Source organism: Hemiscyllium ocellatum, chromosome 9 (assembly GCF_020745735.1).
Source record: "Hemiscyllium ocellatum isolate sHemOce1 chromosome 9, sHemOce1.pat.X.cur, whole genome shotgun sequence".
Classification (NCBI taxonomy): domain Eukaryota; kingdom Metazoa; phylum Chordata; class Chondrichthyes; order Orectolobiformes; family Hemiscylliidae; genus Hemiscyllium; species Hemiscyllium ocellatum.
Genome location: NC_083409.1, coordinates 39,975,939 through 39,998,391, shown reverse-complemented (window position 1 = coordinate 39,998,391; position 22,453 = coordinate 39,975,939). Strand labels below are relative to the sequence as shown.

At 41.3% G+C, this 22,453-nt stretch overlaps 1 protein-coding gene across 5 annotated transcripts in view; it reads right to left on the bottom strand.

Moving 5' to 3' along the window:
* The window catches only part of nos1apa (nitric oxide synthase 1 (neuronal) adaptor protein a), a 368,693-nt gene that overhangs the window by 15,407 nt on the left and 330,833 nt on the right, over nucleotides 1-22,453 (bottom strand). For 2 of the 5 annotated variants that reach the window (XM_060830167.1, XM_060830169.1), the window contains 2 exons: nucleotides 18,615-18,780; nucleotides 15,464-15,613 (listed from right to left, as the gene is read on the bottom strand). In XM_060830167.1, coding sequence (XP_060686150.1) covers nucleotides 15,464-15,613; nucleotides 18,615-18,780 — 316 coding nt within the window. Of the gene's footprint in view, nucleotides 1-15,212; nucleotides 15,614-18,614; nucleotides 18,781-22,453 lie in introns of those variants that run through there. The other 3 variants (XM_060830171.1, XM_060830172.1, XM_060830168.1) reach the window with 2 other exon arrangements.

Genomic DNA, 22,453 nt, shown 5'->3' with positions numbered 1-22,453 from the left:
TTAATCAGAAATTTAACCATATTGGCAAGATCATGAATCTGTGTGGTTTTTAAGTTGTTGTGAACTGAATTGTCCCAACATTTGCTGCATTTCCATGAGCTGTATGTTTTGGCCACAGGACTGCAAGAATACTGTTCTCCATGCAGTCCAATGAAGGTTACTAAAGGTACCATTGTTGCTCAGCAACCTATCTCCTCCCCTTTCTACATTGATTTCCTAGGTGCAGTCACTAAGGTTCTTTCAAAGCATCTCCCAAACCCACGCTCTGGATAAGAAGGATAAGGGTAACAGTTGCATAGGAACACCGGCACCTGCAAGTTCCCTCCAAAACACAGACTGACAGACACACATGCACATACACACAGAGACGACAGGACAGCAGTGGTTCAAGGAAAAAGCTCACTACCATTTTCTCCCATGTAATTACAGATGGAAGTTAAGTGTTAGCATAGCCAGTGATGTTAACAAATAAAGAATAGGTAATAACTATAGGAACTTTCCACCGCATGGAACGGCTAAGGTGAATAGCACAGATAACTTAAGCTAAACAAGTATATAAGGGAGAAAGGAATAAGTTGAGATGAAAATGGATGGAGGAGAATCATGCACCAGTATGAATTAGCTGGACTGAATGGCCAGGTTTAGTGCACAACATATTTTGTAATACCCTGTAATCTCCCAACAAACCCTGGTGACTCCAGATGAGACGTGGAAACAAACTACCAGCTCATGTATGGTCACTTGGGAAAATGATGCTTCAGAGGTAGACTGAACAAGGAGAGCAAAAACCTGCCCTGGGTGAATAACAGTCACTATAAAATGTAGGGAAATAAAAAACAAGCATTGTTATAATCACTTCACAATGCCAGAAGTTGATCTCAGGGATGTCTCTGCAATCGTTGTGTTTCAGAGAGATTACTTGCTGTCAGAAAGCACAAATTGACAAAGTGGGACCTCACTGAAGTATCCCAGCCCATCACTGCTGCAAGATCAACTCCCTTTTAGGAGTACAGAGGTACATTTGTACACGATTGCTCACAGTTGGGGAAACAGCCTTGAAAATCCTGTGTAGCTGTATACTGTACACGTCCTGACTGCTGTACAAGATGGAGTCTTATTGCATTAATGTGGTTTACATCGAGAAATCTGAAAGGAATAAACTGGCTCTAACACCACCTTTTTGTACACAAAAGCAAGGAAGAAGGATACAAGAAACAGAAACGTGAATACAAAAGTAGGTTTATTAAGCAGAAAGCAGATTGAAGTCAGCAACACAGTAAGTGCACTTACAATACCGAGAAAATAAAGTCAGAAGGAGCCAAGTGTACAGAGTCAGAGTTAGAAGACAACAATGAACTCTCGCTGTGTTAGTAAGAACTACTCCAAAGCAAATATCGCAGTGATAATGAACAAGAATTTGACCCAGAGAATCGGTCTTTGCCTCCAGTTGGATTTATACCATTTGGGCAGACTTACAGTCCGAGGATTACAAACATCAGTCTTCAGTCACTCTTAGGAACACTGGAATGATACCAGGCTTGGAAGGATTAAATTGGGAGACTAACTTCCATAAACCTGGTTTGTATTGCCTTAAGACATAAGGATGAGAGGTCAACTAATCACAGTACTTAATTATTTAGTCATAGAGCTTTACAATACAGAAGGAGGCCACTCAACCCATTGCGTCTGTACTGGCTCTCCAAAGAACTGTCCAACTAGTCCAAATCTCCAGCCTTATTTCCGTGGCCCTCTAAATTCATACTTTAAGAGGACGTTTGAGAGCAGAGATATAGAAAAAAAAACACACACGTTCTCAAGGAAAGAGGAAATACTCTAAAAATTAGAGTTGGCCATACAAAAGTGATATTCAGAAGTTCGCTCTCATGTAAAAAGGTACCGGAAATCTGGAACTCACTTCTCTTAAAGGGTTCTGGATAATGGGAAATTTAAAATTTAAGAATGAGCTCTGTTGGCTTATGCTGGTCAAAAGAAGGGACATGGATCAAAGCTCCTAGTTGAATTGAGTGGCAGAATAATGGCCTATTTCTGTCCCTAATGCTCCTCACAGTTAAATAATCAATAGCCACTCCATAGCTACTTGGCATACTGACTCAGGAATCAAATCGGAGTGAACATAAACACTTTCAGGAAGTGGGGAACAAAATAATGAATATGCTGGAATACTCTGAGTAATAACTGAGCTCCAGTTTAGATATTAATGTTTCAGATCGACGTGGAGGACAGGTGTAACAATGGAAATCCCCAATAGATTCCACATGGTCATATGTCCCTGATAAAGGTTACACCAACAAAGAACAACTATACACACTCCAAGTCCATGCAGAATCTTTCTTATAGAAATACTCATGAATGCTAAAGTTGCTTTGCATGGCCTGTCAAGTATACATTTACTGGGATAGAACATGGTTGCATTTATTCTCTAATGAATGATTTCCCTACCGAAATTCCTTCTATTTCCTTTCCTTGGGCCCTTTTTGAACAAGTTTGTTAAACTTCTCTAAAGGCAGGATGGAACTGAGCCACACAACCCAGGAATGTTGTTTAATTGTCCACTATCCGTAAGTGGGCATTGAACAAAAGATGCTGCCGAACGAGATTCCTGTTTAATTGTGCCACTATCCCTAAGTGGGTATTGAACAAAAGAAGCTGCCAATCTAGATCTCTTATGCAGGAGCAGCACTTGAGCAAAGCAGCTGATTCCAGTGTCATATGCAGTCAGTGCTGCATGGAAAACAGGCCTATATTTTTGAAGGAGAAAGTGAGCACTGCAGATGCTGGAGATCAGAGTTGAGAGTGTGGTGCAGGCCAGGCAGCATCCGAGGAGCAGGAGAATTGGCATTTTGGGTATAAGCCCTTCATCGGCCACTTATGCCCGAAATGTCGTTTCTCCTACTCCTTGGATGCTGCCTAACTTGCTGTGCTTTTCCAGCGCCACAATCTTGACTGTATTTCTGTGCGACTACGTTAAAATTCACACAACACCAGTTTATAGTCCAATGGGTTTATTTGGAAGTACTAGCTTTCAGAGTGCTGTTGCTTCCTCAGGTAGCTAGTGGGGCATGATCATAGGACACAGAATTTATAGTAAAAGATCAAAGTGTCACACAACTGTTGCGATGTATTGAACAAATCCAGATTACTGTTGAGTGTTTAATCACTTAGAATGGGTTGCAGGTTTCGATTCATGAATAAACCTGTTGGACTATAACCTGGTGTTGTGTGATTTTTAACTTTGTCCACCCCAGTTCAACACTGGCAGCTCCACATTCTGTAGGATCGTATATGAAAACACAGTCTGTGTGCTGTTATTTCAAGGTTAAAGGATGAAAAGGAACGCTCATTTCAAGGGGTTTTTCAACAGTTACAGCAATCTGGAGGTCCACCACACCTGAAAGGAAAGGAGTGCAACATATATTTCTCATCCAGGGCATGTTTCCTTGCCTAGGACTCTCCTGCTTGATGTCTGTGCCTGTAGTCCTGGCACTGGTGTAAGAGCTTTCTGTTGACAGGTTCATCCAAGGGGTGCTGGGTATCTGCCTGGCAGGGAGAAGGGGCAGGGGAAATCTTTTCTCAATGGCCTGAAATTTTTTCATTTCATGGAGGTTTCTGTGAGCTTTGTCTGCCTAAAGGTTTTTCAAAGTAGCCCTCCATTTGGACACTGACATGTGAAGAAAGATCCTGAGTCATGAGCTGTGGAGCCTCCACATTAGCAACTTCGCAATCTCACTCCTAAATCTCTCACGGGGTCTGGTCCCGTGTTTGTGAAAGCACTAGAATGGCTGGGGCAGTCTGATGGAGGTGTGCTTTTGTGTTTCTTTTGATGTACCTGAAAATCACACGCTCCTGTGCCTCTACCTGACCTGCTGATTCCTGGGGTGCCGCATAAGCAGCGACTGAGTAGACGTGGAACAAATAGAGTCATGGAGATGTACAGCATGGAAACAGAGCCTTCAGTCCAACTCTCCATGCTGACCAGATATCCCAACCCAATCTAGTGCCACTTGCCAGCACCCAGCCCATATCCCTCCAAACTCTTCCTATTCATGTACCCATCCAGATGCCTTTTAAATGTTGCAGTTGTACCAGCCTCCACCACTTCCTCTGGCAGCTCATTCCATACACGTACCACCCTCTGCGTGAAAAAGTTGCCCCTATTTTTAATCTAATGTTTGACTGTCCTGGAACAAACAGGGACACAGGTTGGTTCGGACGACTTGGGGAAGTTGGGGGGAGATGTTTGCTCCACTCAGGATTTGATTGAATTGGCAGGAACTAGACCAAGTTTGGACTTATAGAATACCTACAATCCTGGTTCAGAAGCCAAGTCAGAAACTGTCCAAATGAGTAGGGTTAGAGTGAATGCCAAAGGTGGGTGCCAAGGTTGAAATAAAGGAGGTCGCCAAAATTGTACGGCCCAATGCAAAATAATTGGGTAGGCTGGGGCTCGGAGGTGGTCTCCAGCAGCATGAATAGCAATGTTTCTTCTCCTCCTCCTCCTAGTAGTCTCCAATAAGATATGAAAATTACAGAAATGTGGTTCTTCCCATCCTTTGCTGAACTTACCCATCCAGATGCCTTTTAAATGTTGCAATTGTACCAGCCTTCACCACTTCCTCTGGCAGCTCACTCCATACATGTACCACCCTCTGCATGAAAAAGTTGTCCCTTAGGTCCCCTTTAAATCTTTTCCCTCTCACCCTAAACCTATGTCCTCTAGTTCTGGACTTGCCCCCCCAGGGAAAACATCTTGTCTATTTACCCTGTCCATGCCCCTCATGATTTTATAAACTTCTATAAGGTCACACCCTCAGCCTCTAACACTCCAGGGAAAACAGCCCCCTCTATTCAGCCTCTCCCTAAAGCTCAAATCCTCCAATCTGGCAACATCCTTGTAAATCTTTTCCAAACCCTTTCAGATAGAAAGAATACAAGAATTGCACAGTGTTCCAACAGCCACAACATGACCTCCCAACTCCTATACTCAATGCTCTAACCAATAAAGGAAAGCATACCAAATACCTTCACTACCCTGTCTACCTGCAACTCTACTTTCAAGAAACCATGAACCTGCACTCCCCAAGTCCTTGCGAGAATTCAGAAAAATGTGAGGCGATATGATCGAGGTGCATAAAATTCCTAATGGGTGTGAAGGGGTATTTTGCGGAATGACCTCCGGCTGGAGTGTCCAGGGCTAGGGGGTCACAGTCTCATATTAAGGTGTTGACATTTAGGAGACTGATGAGGAGATATTTCGTCACTGAAATGGTTGTGTGATTTTTGAACTGTCTACTTCATGGGCTCCGTTGTTAAGTACCTGCAGGCTAGAGATTGAAGGATTGTTAGGTAGAAAGGAAATTAAGGGATTTGACACTAGTAGAGATGACCTTCATCAAACACAAAGGGTTGAGTGGCCTACATTCCCAGACGTTATTGTTTATATCCTTATGTTTCAATGGCAATGTTTTCTTCACATTTTCCATTTATTCTTTTACACAAATCCTTAGTTTCTTACGGTTCACATATAGATTGTTCTATGATCCAAATGTTTCTTCCTATTCCTGCCCAGTGTCCAATATCATCCTTGACCCCAGCCCCTGATTCTGTAAGTGGAGCACCTTGATACATTTTGCAAAGGTGCTATTTCAAATACAATCCTTTTTGTTTGCTTCCAGTGTTTGAAAGCAAAATCTGTAAAACGAGACAATCAAACTGATGATTGAAATCCTTGTCCTGAAAGTAAAGATTAGAAAAATCCGTTCTGAGTTACATCATGTACGGTCAGCCTAAAATACATTCTGCTTTCTTCAGGCAGTCCTGCTGTATTACTCTGCTTCTTCTTACTGGGTAACCTCTGCTGCTGATCTGTATTGATGCAGGCAGATTCATTAACAAGGCCAATTCTCACAACAGCTCAAGAGTGATCAAAATCTAGGCTCACGTAGGCAACCCCATGGAATAGAAATGGAAGGAAATGAACAAGCTGACAATCTCCACTAGCTGGTTAAGATTTTAAGGCAAAGCCACAGAACAGATGGCTGTCAACTAGCCTTGCCTCCTTTTTTTAATTCATTCCCAGGATGAGGGCATTGCTGGCTAGACCAGCATTTATTGCCTGTCCCTAATTTCCCAGAGTTTAGCTAAGAGTCAACTGTTGTGGGTTTGGAATAGACCAGACCGGGTCACGTTAGCAGTTTTCTCACCCAAAGGACATTAGTGAACCAGATGGGCTTTTTTTCTGAGAATTGACAATGGTTTCATGGTCATCATTAGACTCCAAATTCCAGATTTTTATTGAATTCAAATTCCAGCATCTGCCATAACAGGATTCGAATTTGAAAATGACCTGGGTCTCTGGATTACCAGTCCAGCGATAATACCACTAGGCTGTTGTCTCCGATGATATTTAGACAATAACAGCTGTTTCTTGCTTATGGATGCAGTGAAAGTCCATTAGAGAGAAGAGAAAAACAATTACCAAGTGCCCAGTTTCATAACCATTGCATATGTGTGGAAAATGTTATAGGCTGATTTATTCTATTCCTAATTTCCCTTCAATAATTGGTGAATTCAGTGGAACTTTGCAGAGATAGTCAATAGGAAAGAGCAGAGTAAAGCACAGGGCCACATGTACCTGTAACAAGTAAGAAATCAAAAGATAGTTCTGGCTGACTCAATGACAACACATAGCTTCTATTCTCTGCTAGTACAAAAAATACTATTCTTTTTCATCACAAAATACTTTATTTCTGTACAGATAATGGAAGAGATCTAGGTATGGGCATGCATGAACCCTGGCCATCCTTACTAATTCCAGGACGATTTTAAATACTCAGAATGAGGGAAAAATGGTACACTTCCCACAGTTCACAATTCCAGCTATATGAGAATTTATTCTTATGAAACAGTAAGGGGGAGAGAATACAGTTCTTTAAACTCAGGTACCCCTTAATATTTCCAGATTGTGGACTTACCCGCCCAGTTTTCTAATTACTCATGTGTTTATGGGATGATTTATAGCCATGCTGTCAGATAACCTATATTATAAGAACTAAGAACAGGAGTAGGGAATTCAGGCCCTTGAACCTGATCCACCATTTGATACAACCATAGCTGATCTCATCGCGGTCTCAACCTCACTTTCCTATCCGCTCCCCATAATCTTTTGACACGTTACTAATTAAAAATCTGTCTATCTCCTCCTTAGCAACGCTACGAGAAATGCAGAGTGTCATAGTCCTTATTTTTCCTCCCATACTCGCTCCCAGTCTTGCCACATTTCCTGTCTGGAAGTTACCACTCAAAGACAGTGTGAGAGGATGCTTTGACAACTGTGTTCTTGGTTACTGTACCTATACCATTAACCTATTACTAGGAGAAAGTGAGGACTGCAGATGTTGGAGATCAGAGTCAGGAGTTTGGTGCTGGAAAAGCACAGCAGGTCAGGCAGCATCTGAGGAGCAGGAGAATCAACATTTCAGGCATAAGCCCTTCATCAGGGAGGGCTTATGCCCGAAACGTCGACTCTCCTGCTCCTCAGATGCTGCCTGACCTGCTGTGCTTTTCCAGCACCACACTCTTGACCATAACTTATTAGTGTACAATTAATCAAGATTTAACTAATTTATTCTCTATCTTTCTCAGGATTTCAGTATTTCTCTAATGGTCAGCAATGGAATGTTATCCATCAGCTCTGATCTATTAATCTCACCAACTCAACATATTCCATTAAAAACGTGACCTCAGCTTTCTGAGCTTAAGACCTTCTTCTGACTTCGCTCATCTGTTTGAATTAATGCCCATTAAGAACTGTAATGTAGCACAACTTGAAACTGGCTCCTTTTCAAAATGCAATGGTTTTAGAATGAACCATTTCATTTGCCATAGTTTTCACCTCAGAAGTAAATGGTGAAACATTACTCAAGGTTAAAGCTCGAGTTGATTTTTTTAAACTTCAAAGTACTCTGCACGTGTACAGAAGAGTTTGATTTGTATTTTGTTTTGATGAAAGCCAATGATTTAAATTTCTCCCTATTTCAGACCTTCTTAAACAAAATAGTGAAGTTTCAGGATTTCTATTTTGAGAAACTGCAATTAGAGAAGGCAAAGGAGGATTGAGTAGAAGCTCTTCAAAGTTAGGTGTGGTTTGGATACTAGAAACAAGGAGGAAGTGTTTATTCTGGCAGGAAGGTTCATAAACAGAAGACATCTAAGATAGCTGGCAGTAAAGCTGTGGGGGTGGGTGGAGTTGAGGAGAATTTTATTAACACAGTGAATGGTTATGATTTAAAATACAGTGTTTGAAGAAGCAGGTTTGACAGCAATCTTCAAAATGCAAGTGGGTAATCTTACAGAAAATTAAAATAAAATGTGTAGGGTTATCGGAAAATAAGGGAGTACAACCAAGTTGATCATTTTGGCACAAGCACGATGGTTGAATTCTAAGATTCTGTACATTTTGAGCTAAGTCCCCACAGTTTGCCCCTAAGTGACAAACTTAAGCTTACAGCCAGAAATAAAACACTATAGTGCAAAACACATCTGCTTTTACTGGTAGGAAGTGGGATGGTGCTGGGGTTGGGGGAACGGCTGCTGCAGGTTTGTTCAGAGTTCAAATCATTTTTCACACACACACAAAACACAGCTATTACTTCATCCCTGCATTGTTTTAAAGGGCAGTATTTTGGAAGAAACTGCTTGGCAAGTCTTCATTGTTCGAAGAATAATGGAGTTAAAGGAACTGCAGGTCGTTGCGACGACAGTGTCACCTGAGATATGTCACTGCATACTGTCGATAATGTTTTCACATTAATGGTTAGCATTTATCATGCCATTTGTAAAATCTACCCTTTCACTTTGGAGCCTTGCCTTAAAGCTTCTGCAAAGTAAGTATTTTGATGCTGTTGTCTCTGTTTAAAACTAAAACATAGTTAACAGAGCCATCTTTTTTAAATAAGTGCGTTTTGCTAATTATTTGTCGCTACAGACCTTCTTGCACAAAGCACATTGCTACATTGATTGCCGGTGTGAATCAAAGTGTACATAGCTCCTACCACAAACAGCAGGTGCCTTTTAAAAAAGACGAGGGCTGATCACAAAACAAAAACCTAAGTGAACCACTGCAAATAAATCTGTAACAAGCCTCAAAAATATATTGATGGCTCTTTGCAGTTACTGAAGAAACATATCCGAAAATCCAATTTGTACAAGACTGACTGCCACACAGCTGGACTGAGCTAATGATGCTGGCATTTCACTGGTGACCTTCATTTAATCTCCTCTGCACCATTAGGGCCCAGTGAGGCTAATAAAGCTTCATTTTACACTCAGCATTATTCATAACCTATTATAATTTCCACCAGTAAGGTGGTTTAAAGAGCGCTCAGTTCCCACAGAGAAACTGCGACATGTTTGTACAGTTAAAAATAAATCACAAAGTTAACTTTGCTTCTAACAAACTTCTTTTTTATGAATATTGATGTAAAACAATGATGGGCTTAAAAATTACTAGTTCACATTCTACTGCTTTAGGTATATCAGTTGACAAAAATAAAAATTATTCAATCTATGAAAGCACATAGCAACGCCATTATGGACAGAGTGCTAGCATACAGTTATTTGATGCTAAAAATATGAAGTTAATTCACATGCTTCAATTATTCAAAGACAGGCTGACAGACTTATAGCCCAATCACCCTTGTTAATCTCTGGATTGAAAGGAAAAGATTCACATTAGAGTGAGTGATTCTAAAGAGTGGGTAATTTGGTGAATGCAAGGTGTGGTGCAATGGGTGGACATGAAGTGATCCACAGTTTTGAGGTCTGATTGAATGTGCTCAGTGTTTTGGTACTGAAGTGGTCTAAAATCAATTAATCCACGAACACTTCAATGTGTAATATGACAGGAAGGGGTGTGTGAACTTGTACTTACTGTGCGTGCACTGCCTACAGTATGTGCATAAAGATGCATAAGACAAGTACAAATGCATGTTCAATTGGCAGCACTCCTGCCTCTGAGGTTCGGGGTTCAAGCCCCACTCCAGGATTTGAGCACCACAAATCAAGGCCTACTCTTCAGTGCAATATTAAGGGAGTACAGTATTGTTAGAGGTGCAGTCCTTTTAGATCAGATGATAAACTGAGACCATCTGCCCTCTCAGATGGATATAAGATGATCCCTCTTTGTCAGAAATACGAAGGAGATATCTTCCCAGAATTAATTAACAGCACAAAAACAGATTTTCTAGTCATTTACTTTTTATGGGAGATAGGTGTAGGGAAAATTAGCTGCTGTATTTCCAACATTACAACAATGACCACAATTCAAAGTATACTTTAATGGCTTCAGGGCATTGGAGGACTGTGAAAGGTGCTATATAAATGCACATATTTCTACTTCTCAATATATACAATAATTTAGTATTATTGCTCTCAATCTCACGAAAGAGTCAAGATTCAGAATTCATGCCCTGATGTAAATCTTCCCTCCCATACAAAGGTGTAAAATACCCACCGTTGTGTCGCTGTTGAGGTGGGGACGTTTCTATGAGAGTTGCAGTGACAAATAAAAGTAATTCCCTGTTCGGGAGGTTTCCGGGCAGGGAGAAATTCTGCTGTGAATGTGAAACCTACAGCTTGACCCTTGTTCATTTTGTGATCCTGCATTCTGAAACTGGAGATAGTGGATTCGGCAGAGCGAAGCTGTTAACTTCCACTGCTGGTGCTGGTCGATACTGAAATCATGGAAACCGCAATTTGAGATTGTGAATTTTTCAGTTTGAGTTTGTGGAAATCTGCCAAGTGAGACTGTGATTTGGACTGAGGAGAGCAACACTGTTGATTCCATCGTTTGCACGTGTGGATTCTCCACATTGAGACTGAAGAGAAGAACTGTGGAATCTGGAGAATGATTCTGTTTGGTGAGATTGTGGACTCTACAGTGAGTTGAAAGATTCCGCAGGCTCAGTTATGATTGCTGTAGTTTGAATTTCTGAATTTTGCACAGCAATGCCTGTGGACCCTGGAGTTTAAAGATCATGAACTCAAAAGTAAGAGTTCATATGATCTGTAATTTTGAGGTTGGAGATTCTAAACTTTAAGACCGTAATACCCACAGTTTGAGAATGTGGATTCCACATTTTGTGTTCTGGATTCTGAAGATCAAGATTTCGGACCTTGCAGAACAGGGTTGTGGATTTTGAAGTTAAATTGTCAATTCAACAGTTTCAGACTGGCTTCTGTAGAATGTGAGCGTGGATCCTGCCAATTGAGATTGTAAACTTTGCAGTTAAACAATTTCAGACTGCAAATTATATGGTCTGAGGGTGTTGATCTTGCACAGTGAGTTTGTGGATTCTTTATTTAGATGTACCCAATTTTGTTTTTGCCATACACATCTGGCTACACTACTTCTCTCTCCATTGTTTATTCCTGCCAGACTGAGGCCTGCATTCTGTGCTCCCAACTAAGGTCCTTTCATCTCCTCCCACTCTGGAAACTTGCCTCTCCTTGGATTCCTACCACTTCCTCTCAGTACACTTCCTTGTTCCTTCTCAACTGCTGGCATATTGAGCCTGAATCAACCTACATTCTGTGGCTTCCATGAGATTGTGTGTCTCGTATATCTTTGTCTTGTCAACAGCCGTAACCCCCAACAACTCCATTTGTCTTCTCTCACTGACATTCTCCCCCTGCATATTCTGAGGGTCACCCTCATGAGTGTCCTCTGACCCCTGCTCTCACTCCACTTCTCACCACAGTCCCTCCACCCACAGTTCACTGGCAGATTAGCCAACACTGCTGTCTGTGGATTTGAAAGTCTGGCTACTCAGGATCAAAGGACATTCATCCACATCCTCACTGTGGATGATCATGTTGACATGGATGTTGATCACTTATCCCTTAAAACAAATCTATGAAGAAGTTTTTTTTTCGGCAGCCCATTCACATGAATCACAGCCAAAGCAGAAAGTTTTTACAGAGACTTTCTCACAGGTCCACATACAAAGCACAAGAAACTGTTTTCAAAAATGGGTCAGATATAGTTCTTTGGATTAAAGTGATCAAAGGGTATAGGGTGCAAGCAGTAACAGGGTACTGAATGGTGAGCCATGATCACACAGAATGGTGGAGCATGTTCAAAGGGCTGAATGGCCTACATCTGACCCAACTCTCTATGCTATATGAGAGAGAACAGTCCCTAGAGGAATCAGACATGAGTTCAGTGTAACAACAGACTTGCAAAATAAAAGATTTCATTCCAGCCTTTTAGTTTCAACTAAACTCTCATTTTCCCTACCAGTTGGATAGAATGATTACTTCAAAAGAACATTAGAGCAATTTAAGGGATGAAATGGTAAAGTGTTGTGTGCTTTGGAGGAAGTCCAGTGTCTCTGAAATTCTGCCATAACAGGGTTATTCCTTGCCTCATATCTGATGTAGACTCACTAGAATGCTTGATTCCTATGATTAATCAATAACACCAACGTCATGAAACAAGGCCACTACCAGGATGATAGATGAACTGGATGGACCTGTGTTTTCATTTGCCCACCACCCATTTATTCTCACTTCTACAGGTCGTTGTCATAACATACTCATTCCTCTGGCTATCCAAATTAGATCTGAGAATTGAATGAGTCTGTGAATCAACAGGCAGGAAAGAAATACCGCACTGGGCACAACAGAAGACAAGGCTCAGTCTTTACATTGCTCTGGGATAGTTAGGGAGAATGAAACCACCACATTCAGTTACAGCAGTTTTGAAAAGGGCAGCTCGTAAACCTGCTCCTCATCATCTTTGTCTTCTCATTTTCAAAATGTATCACTGTACTGGAACAGACTATAAATAAAATGGTTATAAAAATGCAATCAAGTCTAGAATTATAGATAAGGTGATTGCAGGATGGTAGCATAAAATCAAGGAGATTTATATAATGCTAGAAACCACAAAGGTGGAGCTGAAATGATTTGTAAGCAGAAATTAACTCCCAATATTAAACAGTCACCCAGTAATCCCCTGCTGGTATCCATTCAAGCCAGAATTTATTCACTTCCAGTTTCATGCAAGGTTTATTTTGCTGCTCTAGAATGTCACATAACTTAATTCACATTTAAAAAACAGTCCTCAAATGCTTGAATTATGAACCATTTCTGGTACAGTGATACTTGGAAAGAAAGATTAACCCTGGAGTCATGACATCTTCAACAAATTTTGAGCTCTCTGCACCTCCCTTTATTCAGAAAGGAATTTAGTTAAAATTTACTAACCATGAAAATCCCTTGATCTTCGTCAATTAGCTGAGATATTGCAGTCATAAACCATATAGACACCATACTGGAATCATTTTAAATCATCTGTTGCATAAAACCAAAATGTTGCCCCTGCTTGCTTTCCCCCCTCCCCACCCTTCCATGCTCTTCCTTCTAAGATTTATTTCAATTATCGAGAGTCTTTATTTTAACCTACTTCACCCTTTACCTTTCATCTGCTTTACTTTACACATGCAAAATTGTTTGCCACAAGGCCAGAAACAAGTTGCAAGCTTTTTCTTTCTTTCCTCAGGTTGAGGGGAGATTGATGGAGGGTGTCCTCATTGTGTCAGTTGAATGACAAGTCAAAATTTAGATCCACTTTGAACCAACATTTCTAACTCCCAATACAAGTAAAGCATCGAGCCAAGTAATCCCGCACTGCCCATCCAGGAGACTGTAGTGTGATCAATGGGAAGGTCAATAGTCTAACCACTGGCAGCTGAATGCAAAGAATTTCCCTCAAGTCTATTATAACCTAACAGTTGACACTGTTTCAGACTAAAAGGAGAACATTCAACCCCTTCCCTCCTCAAACCTTCAGTTGTTTGGGATAAATTTTATCAAACCACAACACACTAGCTTCCTCGTGTCAGAGAAACTTAATTGCACATGATGCTAACATAACAGACAGGATATGCAACAAACACAGGGAATGTTTTGAGTAAGAGTCCAGTATGACTCTTATTCAGAACAGTTCCAAAGAAGAGTCATACCAGACCTGAAATGTTAACCGTGTCTCTATCTGCCACCAGAACTACTCCAGCATTCTGTGTTTATTGCAGATTCCCAGCAACTGCAAGATTTTCCCTTTATGACAGGGAATGTGCAATTCCTCTGAGTCTTTGTCTGCCAAAATGATGATAAGTCAATCTCCCTTTAAACTAGCAACCAGCTTTATTGTAGGTAGATGTGCTCCCCTATGCACCATTAGTGTGGGTAAACTTGCCCTGTGAAAGAGGGAAGACTCAAAATCACATATGCCATCTCTTGATTTGAAGACATCTCATGATCATGTTTAAATGATTGATGTTCACAGAGCAGCCAAAATGAAAATGAAAAGATTTTCAAACATTTTTTTCTCAAGGCAGAGCCCCAAATTAGTAATGAGCCCCACCAGTAGCTAATTAGTGAACCTGGAGTCGAAACACTTTGAAAGGATATCGGAGCTTGCTGTGTTTGTTCAGTGATTTTCAAAAATACTTCCAATTTAACACTAGACATATGGAATGTAACATCTTTGCATGTTATACAGTTTCCACCTAGATTATTTTGGACACAGCGTTATCAGTGAATAGTTTTCATGAAGCTGTCCAATTCGACAACTACATATCCTTTCAAATATTTGCCATTAGTGTCCAAGTGATTCTCAATATTATTTCTGAAGTGATAACGACAAGTAAATTAGGTACAGACGGTGCACTCCTACCTATTGCTAACCAACAAAATATACTATTGGCAAGTAAAACAATGCTATGACCAGCTGAAAGGGTAGAATGTTGACTTAGTCAGCATTTGTGATGTCAATACAAGTAATCACTTTATCGATGGTGCAAATACTTCAGTTCAAAGAGATATTACTTACACTGATCCGATTCACTAATTGCTTATAATTGTAACTTGGTTTGCCTTCTTTAGGCATTTGTAAGCTTCTACCATTCCACAACGTTTAAAGAATATGATGATACATCAATTCCTTTTTATAAAACTTTGGAACTAGATATTTAAAGAAGCAAAGTACAGGCTGAGTTTAAACAGAATGCAGTACTGTCACTTTAAATCAATTGTATCAGGACTAAAATCAGTTGCCATTATTCCGACATGACTGATTGACCATTGGATGAGATCAACGCGTCACATTTCAATGATAGAAGCAGTGGCTACTACACTGCAATTTCATCATCCAGACAATCCCCCACATCCTGCCTCTTCAGCACATTCATTAACCGAATTGACTCCTCATTTACCCAGCAGTCCCTCTCCTCACTCTCATCGGTATTAGACTCGTATTCAGACGCTATTCCTGATTCTCGGAACTTGATCAGCTCCAGACTGCCCATGAATTCTTCATGGGACCTCTTTTCATCGTGCAGGAAGTGGAAGCACTCCAGTTTTACCAGACAGTCATCCATACCTAGCGGACTTCCCAGTGGAAGGGAGAGGTCTGATCCGTCACACAGCTGCGGCAGGCAAATGTCCTCGGGTTTGGGTGTGGTGGGATCGCACAGCACCGGTGGCACAGTCGATCGGTAGGTGATTTCTAATAAGCTGTCCTGTGAGCCTGCTAGAAAGAGAAGGAAAAGAGAGATCATGTCACAGTGGCCGCCAGCAATAGCCCTTTAGCTTGATGTCTCAGTTCTTGTGGCTAGCTCTTCAGTCAGGATTGGGGCTGGGTTACAGGGTGGACGGTAAGGGTACTACTGCAGGAAAATGCAGCCAGGCTGCATTCAGAAACTACTGATGGTGCCAAGACCGACCTCATTCATTATTCCACCAGGGGCTCAAATAAGGATCTGTTGGTGTTCAATTGTTTGCTTGTAAAAGTCAGCTTGACAAAAATACTTACTTAAAAAGATCTATAACCTTGAGGCACACTGACACATTAATTAGACAAGCATCTGAAAGAAGGATTTATCCATCTGGATATCTTTAAAATTGTAACAAAGAATGATTCTGAAAGGAGATCACTATGCCAATAGAGTGATTTATCCTTGCTCCATCAACCTGATCACTGTTACTAATATTTCCGTTTTTTTTCCTGAAAGAATGATTAACTTCCATTTCTTTGCCATTTCCCCTGGTTTAGAATATTTTGTTTTAAACCCAAGCGTACTGCTAACTTCCGTACAACCAGTTGGCATCAGATACCCTGACAGAAGTCATAAGATTCTGTTACCACATGTTACACGCGATGTCCTAGGCCCAACCATCCTCAGCTGCTTCATCAATGACCTTCCCTCCATCGGAAGGTGCGAGGTTTACTGATCACTGTAGAGTTCAGCACCATTCGCAACTTTTCAGATCCTGAAGCAATCTATGTTCAAAAGCAGCAAGACCTGGACAACATCCAGGCTTGGGCTGACAAGTAACATTCACAACACAACAACGCACATGACCTCTCTAACAAGACAGAATCTACCCATCGTTTGTTTGCATTCATTGGTGTTACTTTTCATCATTTATATAAATGACTTGGATATGAACACAGGAGGCAAAAGTAAGTTTGCAGATGACACCAAAATTGGAGGTGTAGTGGAGAGCGAAGAAAGTTACCTCAGATTACAACAGGATCTTGATCAGGTGGGCCAATAGGCTGAGGAGTGGCAGAAGGAGTTTAATTTAGATAAATGCGAGGTACTGCATTTTGAGAAAGCAAATCTTAGCAGGACTTAGACTTAATGGTAAGGTCCTGGTGAGTGTTGCTGAACAAAGAGACCTTGGAATGCAGGTTCATAGCTCCTTGAAAGTAGAATCGCAGGTAGATAGGATAGTGAAGAAGGTGTTTAGTATGTTTTCCTTTATTGGTCAGAGTATTGAGTACAGGAGTTGGGAGGTCATGTTGCAGCTGTACAGGACGTTGGTTAGGCCACATTTGGAATATCAGAAGGATGTTGTGAAACTTGAAAGGGTTCAGAAAAGATTTATAAGAATGCTGCCAGGGTTGGAGGATTTGAGCTATGGGGAGAGGCTAAACAGGCTGGGGCTGTTTTCCCTGGAGCGTTGAAGGCTGAGGGGTGACCTCATAGAGGGTTATAAAATCATGAGGTGCATGTATAGGGTAAATAGATCAGGTCTTTTCGCTGGGTTGGGAGAGTCCAGAAATAGAGGGCATACGTTTAGGGTGAGAGGGAAAGATATAAAAGGGACTTAAGGGGCAACTTTTTCACGCAGAGCATGGTACATGTATAGAATGAGCTGCCAGAGGAAGTGGTGGAGGCTGGTACAATTGCAATGTTTAAAAGGCATCTGGATGGGTATATGAATAGGAAGAGTTTGGAGGGATATGGACCAGGTGCTGACAGGTGGGACTAGATTAGGTTGGGATACCTGGTTGGCATAGATGAGTTGGACTGAAGGGTCTGTTTCCATGCTGTACATCACTATATATGGATAGAGATATTCATGTATCCATCCAGATGCCTTTTAATGTTGTAATTGTACCAGTCTCCACCACTTTCTCTGGCAGCTCATTCTATACACACACCACCCTCTGCATGAAAATGTTGCCCATTAGATCCCTTTTAAATCTTTCCCTTCTCACCCTAAACCTATGTCCTCCAGTCCTGGACTCTCCTACTCTGGGGAAAAAGGCCTTAGTTGTTCACACTATCAATGTGCCTCGTGATTTTATAAACCTCTGTAAGGTTACCCCTCAACCTCTGATGTTCAAGGGAAAACAACCCCAGCCTATTCAACCTCTCCCTATAGCTCAAACCTCCAAATCTGTTGCAACATCCTTGTAAATCTTTTCTGAACCTTTTCTAGTTTCACAACATCTTTCCCATGGCAGGGAGACCAGAATTGCAGGCGGTATTCCAAAAGTGGCCTAACCAACATCCTGTACAGCTGTAACATGACCTCCCAACTCCTATACTCAATGCTCTAACCAATAAAGGAAAGCATACCAAACACCTTCTTCACCATCCTATCTACCTGTGACTACAGTTTCAAGGAGCTATGAACCTGCACTCCAAGGTCTCTGTTCAGCAGCACTCCCCAGGAATCTACCATTAAGTGTATATGTCCTGCCCCGTTTTGCCTTTCCAAAATGCAGCACCTCACATATATCTAAATACCACTCCATTTGCCACTCCTCAGCCCAGCAGATCAAGATGCTATTAAGTTGTCAAATGTATAAGTATTAAAATTCCATTATAATAAATATATTCCCTTACAAAGGCCCAAATGTATTTTTCTCAGCACCCTATGAGAATGGTGACAGCAATGCTGCAAAGTAACGAAAACCCAGCTTTTTCAGAGCAGAAATATTTCTCTCAGCTCAGAAATGTTTATGTCACCATAGATTCACACAAAAATGCAAATGTGCGATGCATTTGATGTGCATATGTTGCGGTAAACATTGCAAAGCCATGGAGGGTTCAAAAGATCATTTATTAAGTTGGTATCTGCAATATAAACAGAACTTGCACAAATACTTGGCAACACAAACTCTCAAAGAGCTGCATTTCGAGACCTAATCATTTTCTCATGTCAATCAGCCAGACCGGCTGCCAGCGTCAAATATTTATTGTGGTCTGGCCACAGAGTTACCAATATTCTCTTACTTGAACTGTGGCCAGCAAGTTTGAGCTCCAGTTCTTGCACTTGCTTCACGAGCAGTGAGATGTGTTTGAGTAGGTCCTTATTCTGGAGCAGCAGCTGATGGACTCGAACCTGAGCCTCAATCCTTGCTGCTGCCTCGGCCGCCAACTGATCCTTCAGTAAATGTACCTGTCCCCGCACAAAAAAGGACAGAGTTAAATTGTACAGTTCAGATGAAAGAATCTTCCAAGTAAAAAAACACACACACACGGTTTGCAATCTTTCACTGTTAATAAGGGTGGCACTGTGGCTTAGTGGCTAGCACTGCTGCCAAACAGCACCAGCAACCCGGGTTCAATTCCAGCCTCTGGCGACTGGCTGAGTGGAGTTTGCACCTTCTCCCCGTATCTGCGTGGATTTCCACTGAGTGCTCTACTTTCCTCCCATGGTCCAAAGATGTGCAGGGTAGGTGAATTTGCCATGGGATGCACGGGATGGGGGGTGTGGTGGGTCTGGGTGAGATGCTCTTTGAAGCGTCAGTGTTGGCTCGATGGGCTGAATGGCTTGCTTCCACACTGTAGGGATTCTATGATTCTTCTAATAACAGCCTCCTTTGAATTAAACCTAGAACTTCACTCACCTGAGATGTTATAGTTATTATAACTGAGTCTGTGATTAAACTTACTTCATAATGAGGATTTTTTTACTGTTTGCAGGCTTCCTGCTGGCACAATCATGTGACATTCGAACTTCAATACATCTGACCATATGGCCTCTGCATGTGTTATTTTACCCCCCCCAGGAAGATAAAAGGCTTCTTGATGTGGCACCAACACCCCCTGCCCCTCCCCCACCAAAAAAAGGGCTATGACAGGGGCCTGTCCTTCCTTTAAAATGCTTCAAAGAAAATTGTCACTGCATCTGTGACATTCTATCCAGTATAAACAACGCGTTACCAATGTAGTTGGTTCTTAAACAGTCTTAGTCCGTGGTTTCTAATAGTTTGAATGACTTCATTCAGTTTTCAAGTCCAGGCACCCACTTGCCCACCATTCATTATTTCCCGATTTGTTTTTAACTATCCAATATTTCTCACTATTCCTCCTTTATCAGCTGCTTGAATGTGTTCCTCCTGCAGTCCTGCTGTTAACTGCCTACTGTGGGGCAGAAACATTACATCCCCATGTTTGTTCTCGGGATGTTGGCACTGATTGGAGTGCCTCTTTAAATTGTCCTTCCTACTTATCCTGAGAACACAATACTGACCCTTCTTGTTCAAACCCTGAATGGTCTTGGCAGTGTCAATGCTCCCACAAATGATATGAGGCAGGGAGTTTAGATATTATTGACCAGGTGACAGTGAAGTGATAGGATGGTTTAAGCTCCACGACTTGCTGTATCCTTACATCCTGATCCATTTCATGGATACATTGAAACAGTGCTGTGGGATCTTTGTGGAAAAGCAGGGGAGTCTTCCTCAAGACAATTATCACGCAACCAAAATAATTTTCAGTGTAAACTACCTGATATTTGTGTCAGTGAGAGCATGTATAAACCGACTGCTACATTTCCTACACTACAGAATTTTCTTCAAAAAGACTACATTTCAAAGTGCTTAGGGATGTCGGGGGACACAATAGGGAAGGAAACGAGTTAAACACTTCCCCATATATGGTAGCTCATGAACTTGGTTTTGTATTCTTATCTAAGAGCTGATTATGTTCTGTTAACCTTTCACCATAGCTCATTAATTTAAACTGCCAATGTTAATATATTTGCCTTAAACAGTAGACTTTTGCTGCTGGTTGGTTCACTAATCAAATACCACAATTATTCTACTGAAAACATGATAATTAACTACTTGTTCAGTCAATTAATAACTAATCCTTTTAATATATCCACAGTTTTCTACCAACACCAAGAATATTAGCACCTATTGAGTCTGACAGGCTCACAGTATTTTCATACAGAATTTACACAAGCTGTTACATAATGAGGAATGGGGGAGTGGTGTGAGTGTTATTATCTTGTGTCCTATAATGTATCAGGTAACGGAGCTGCCTGTGTGATCTTTCTCCCCATCAGTTTAGAATCTTACACTTGGCCCAACTCACAGGCATTGAATAGAGATCCTCATACACAACCATGTTCACAACTTCCCCAGTTTTCGATTTGAGGACTAATAACATATGGAATACAGCAAATAGGCTCACTCTTGCAGTGGCAGCAGGCATTTTACATCTTGTTTCCTTTGGCAGATTTTGGGGAAAGCCGTCAAATTAAATCCATAAGCCCAGAGGTCCCAAGGTTAATAAAAATTCTCCATTTCAGCATCATTGCCATAATCCATATGATAGGAGGGATGTGACTGCAGTGCAGAGATTTACCAAGATGTTAATTGATCTGGAGAGCTTTAGGTATGAACAGAAATTGGATATAATGGGCTTGTTTTCCTTGGAGACTGGAGAGGGACATGGTTGAAATGTATACATTTATGAGGGGCATGGACAGGGTAGCTAGGAAAAAACTTTTCCCAGTGGTGGAAGGACCAAAATTTTAAGGTAAGAGGCAAGAGGTTTAGAGGAGATGTGAGGAAATTCTTTTTCAACCAAAAGGTGGTGGGAATCTGGCACTCACTGCCTGTGAAGGTGTTAGAAGCAGAAACCCTTGTTCACTTGTGATGCCAAGGCCATGTGCTGGTAAAAAGGATTTGAATAGTTAGGTGGTAGTATGTGACTGGCACAGAGCGATGGGCCAAAGGGCCTTTTGCTGTGCTTTAGGCCTCTATGACCCTAATATGGCCACAAACATAACTGACTCACACTGTGGTAAATTTATTTTATATTTGTCATGCAAACTGCTCTTCAATCAGTCAGAAGATACAAGTTCCAATTCCAATCATCAAAGAATTGCAGAATCCCCATATTGTGAAAGCAGGCCATTTGGCCCACCAAGTCCACACCGACCCTCTTCCTATTGCCTTCATTCTGCATTTTTTATGGCTAATCCAGCTAGCCTGCACATTACTGGACACTATGGGCAATTTAACATCTAACCTGGACATCTTTGGATTGTGGGAGGAAACTGGAGCACCTGCAGGAAACTCACGCAGATGGGGGAAGAATGTGCAAATTCCACACAGAGTTGCCTGAGGGTGGAATCGAACCTGGGTCTCTGGCGCTATGAAGCTGCAGTGCTAACCACTAAGTCACAGTGTCACCCATTGAATAGGACTATAAGTGAAATGATAAATTGGCAAAAATTTTGAACAGGGGAAGGGGTCAATTATCCCATCAATTTTCAACCTAGGCTTCTAAGACAGCATTGTCTATGAGCTCATCAGATTTTCTGCCCATTTGCTGAATATTAATTGCAATACGGTATACTGACAATAAGAATGCATCCTGTGTCATGCTAACGTTGCTTTTCTTTTGGGGCTCAGACTGGATGTTACATGGAGGGTTGATAAATACTGTGACAGGAAAAATTGTGCCTGTTAGCATTTACTTGCAGATGTGGTTTTACAATTCCAGTCGACAGAAACACCCAAACCATCTTGGAAATGCATACTAGTCCATCTCATCTTTTGCCCATCCAGTCCTCAATATGCAGCACATTGGCATCAACACAGATTCTTAGTTTTTAGATGATGATGATGATCTAAGTAACCAAAATTAATTTCACTTTCGACATCATCACAAACACTCAAACACAAGGCATTCAGTCTGTTCCTCAGGTACAGTGTGTTAGGTATGCCAACGGTTTAATTTAATCAACAGTTTTGCAATTGTCAAGAATCAAGTCTCTACTTCTGGAAAAAGCAGCAACAAGAGCCTGAAATCTCCATTGCCAGTGACAGCAA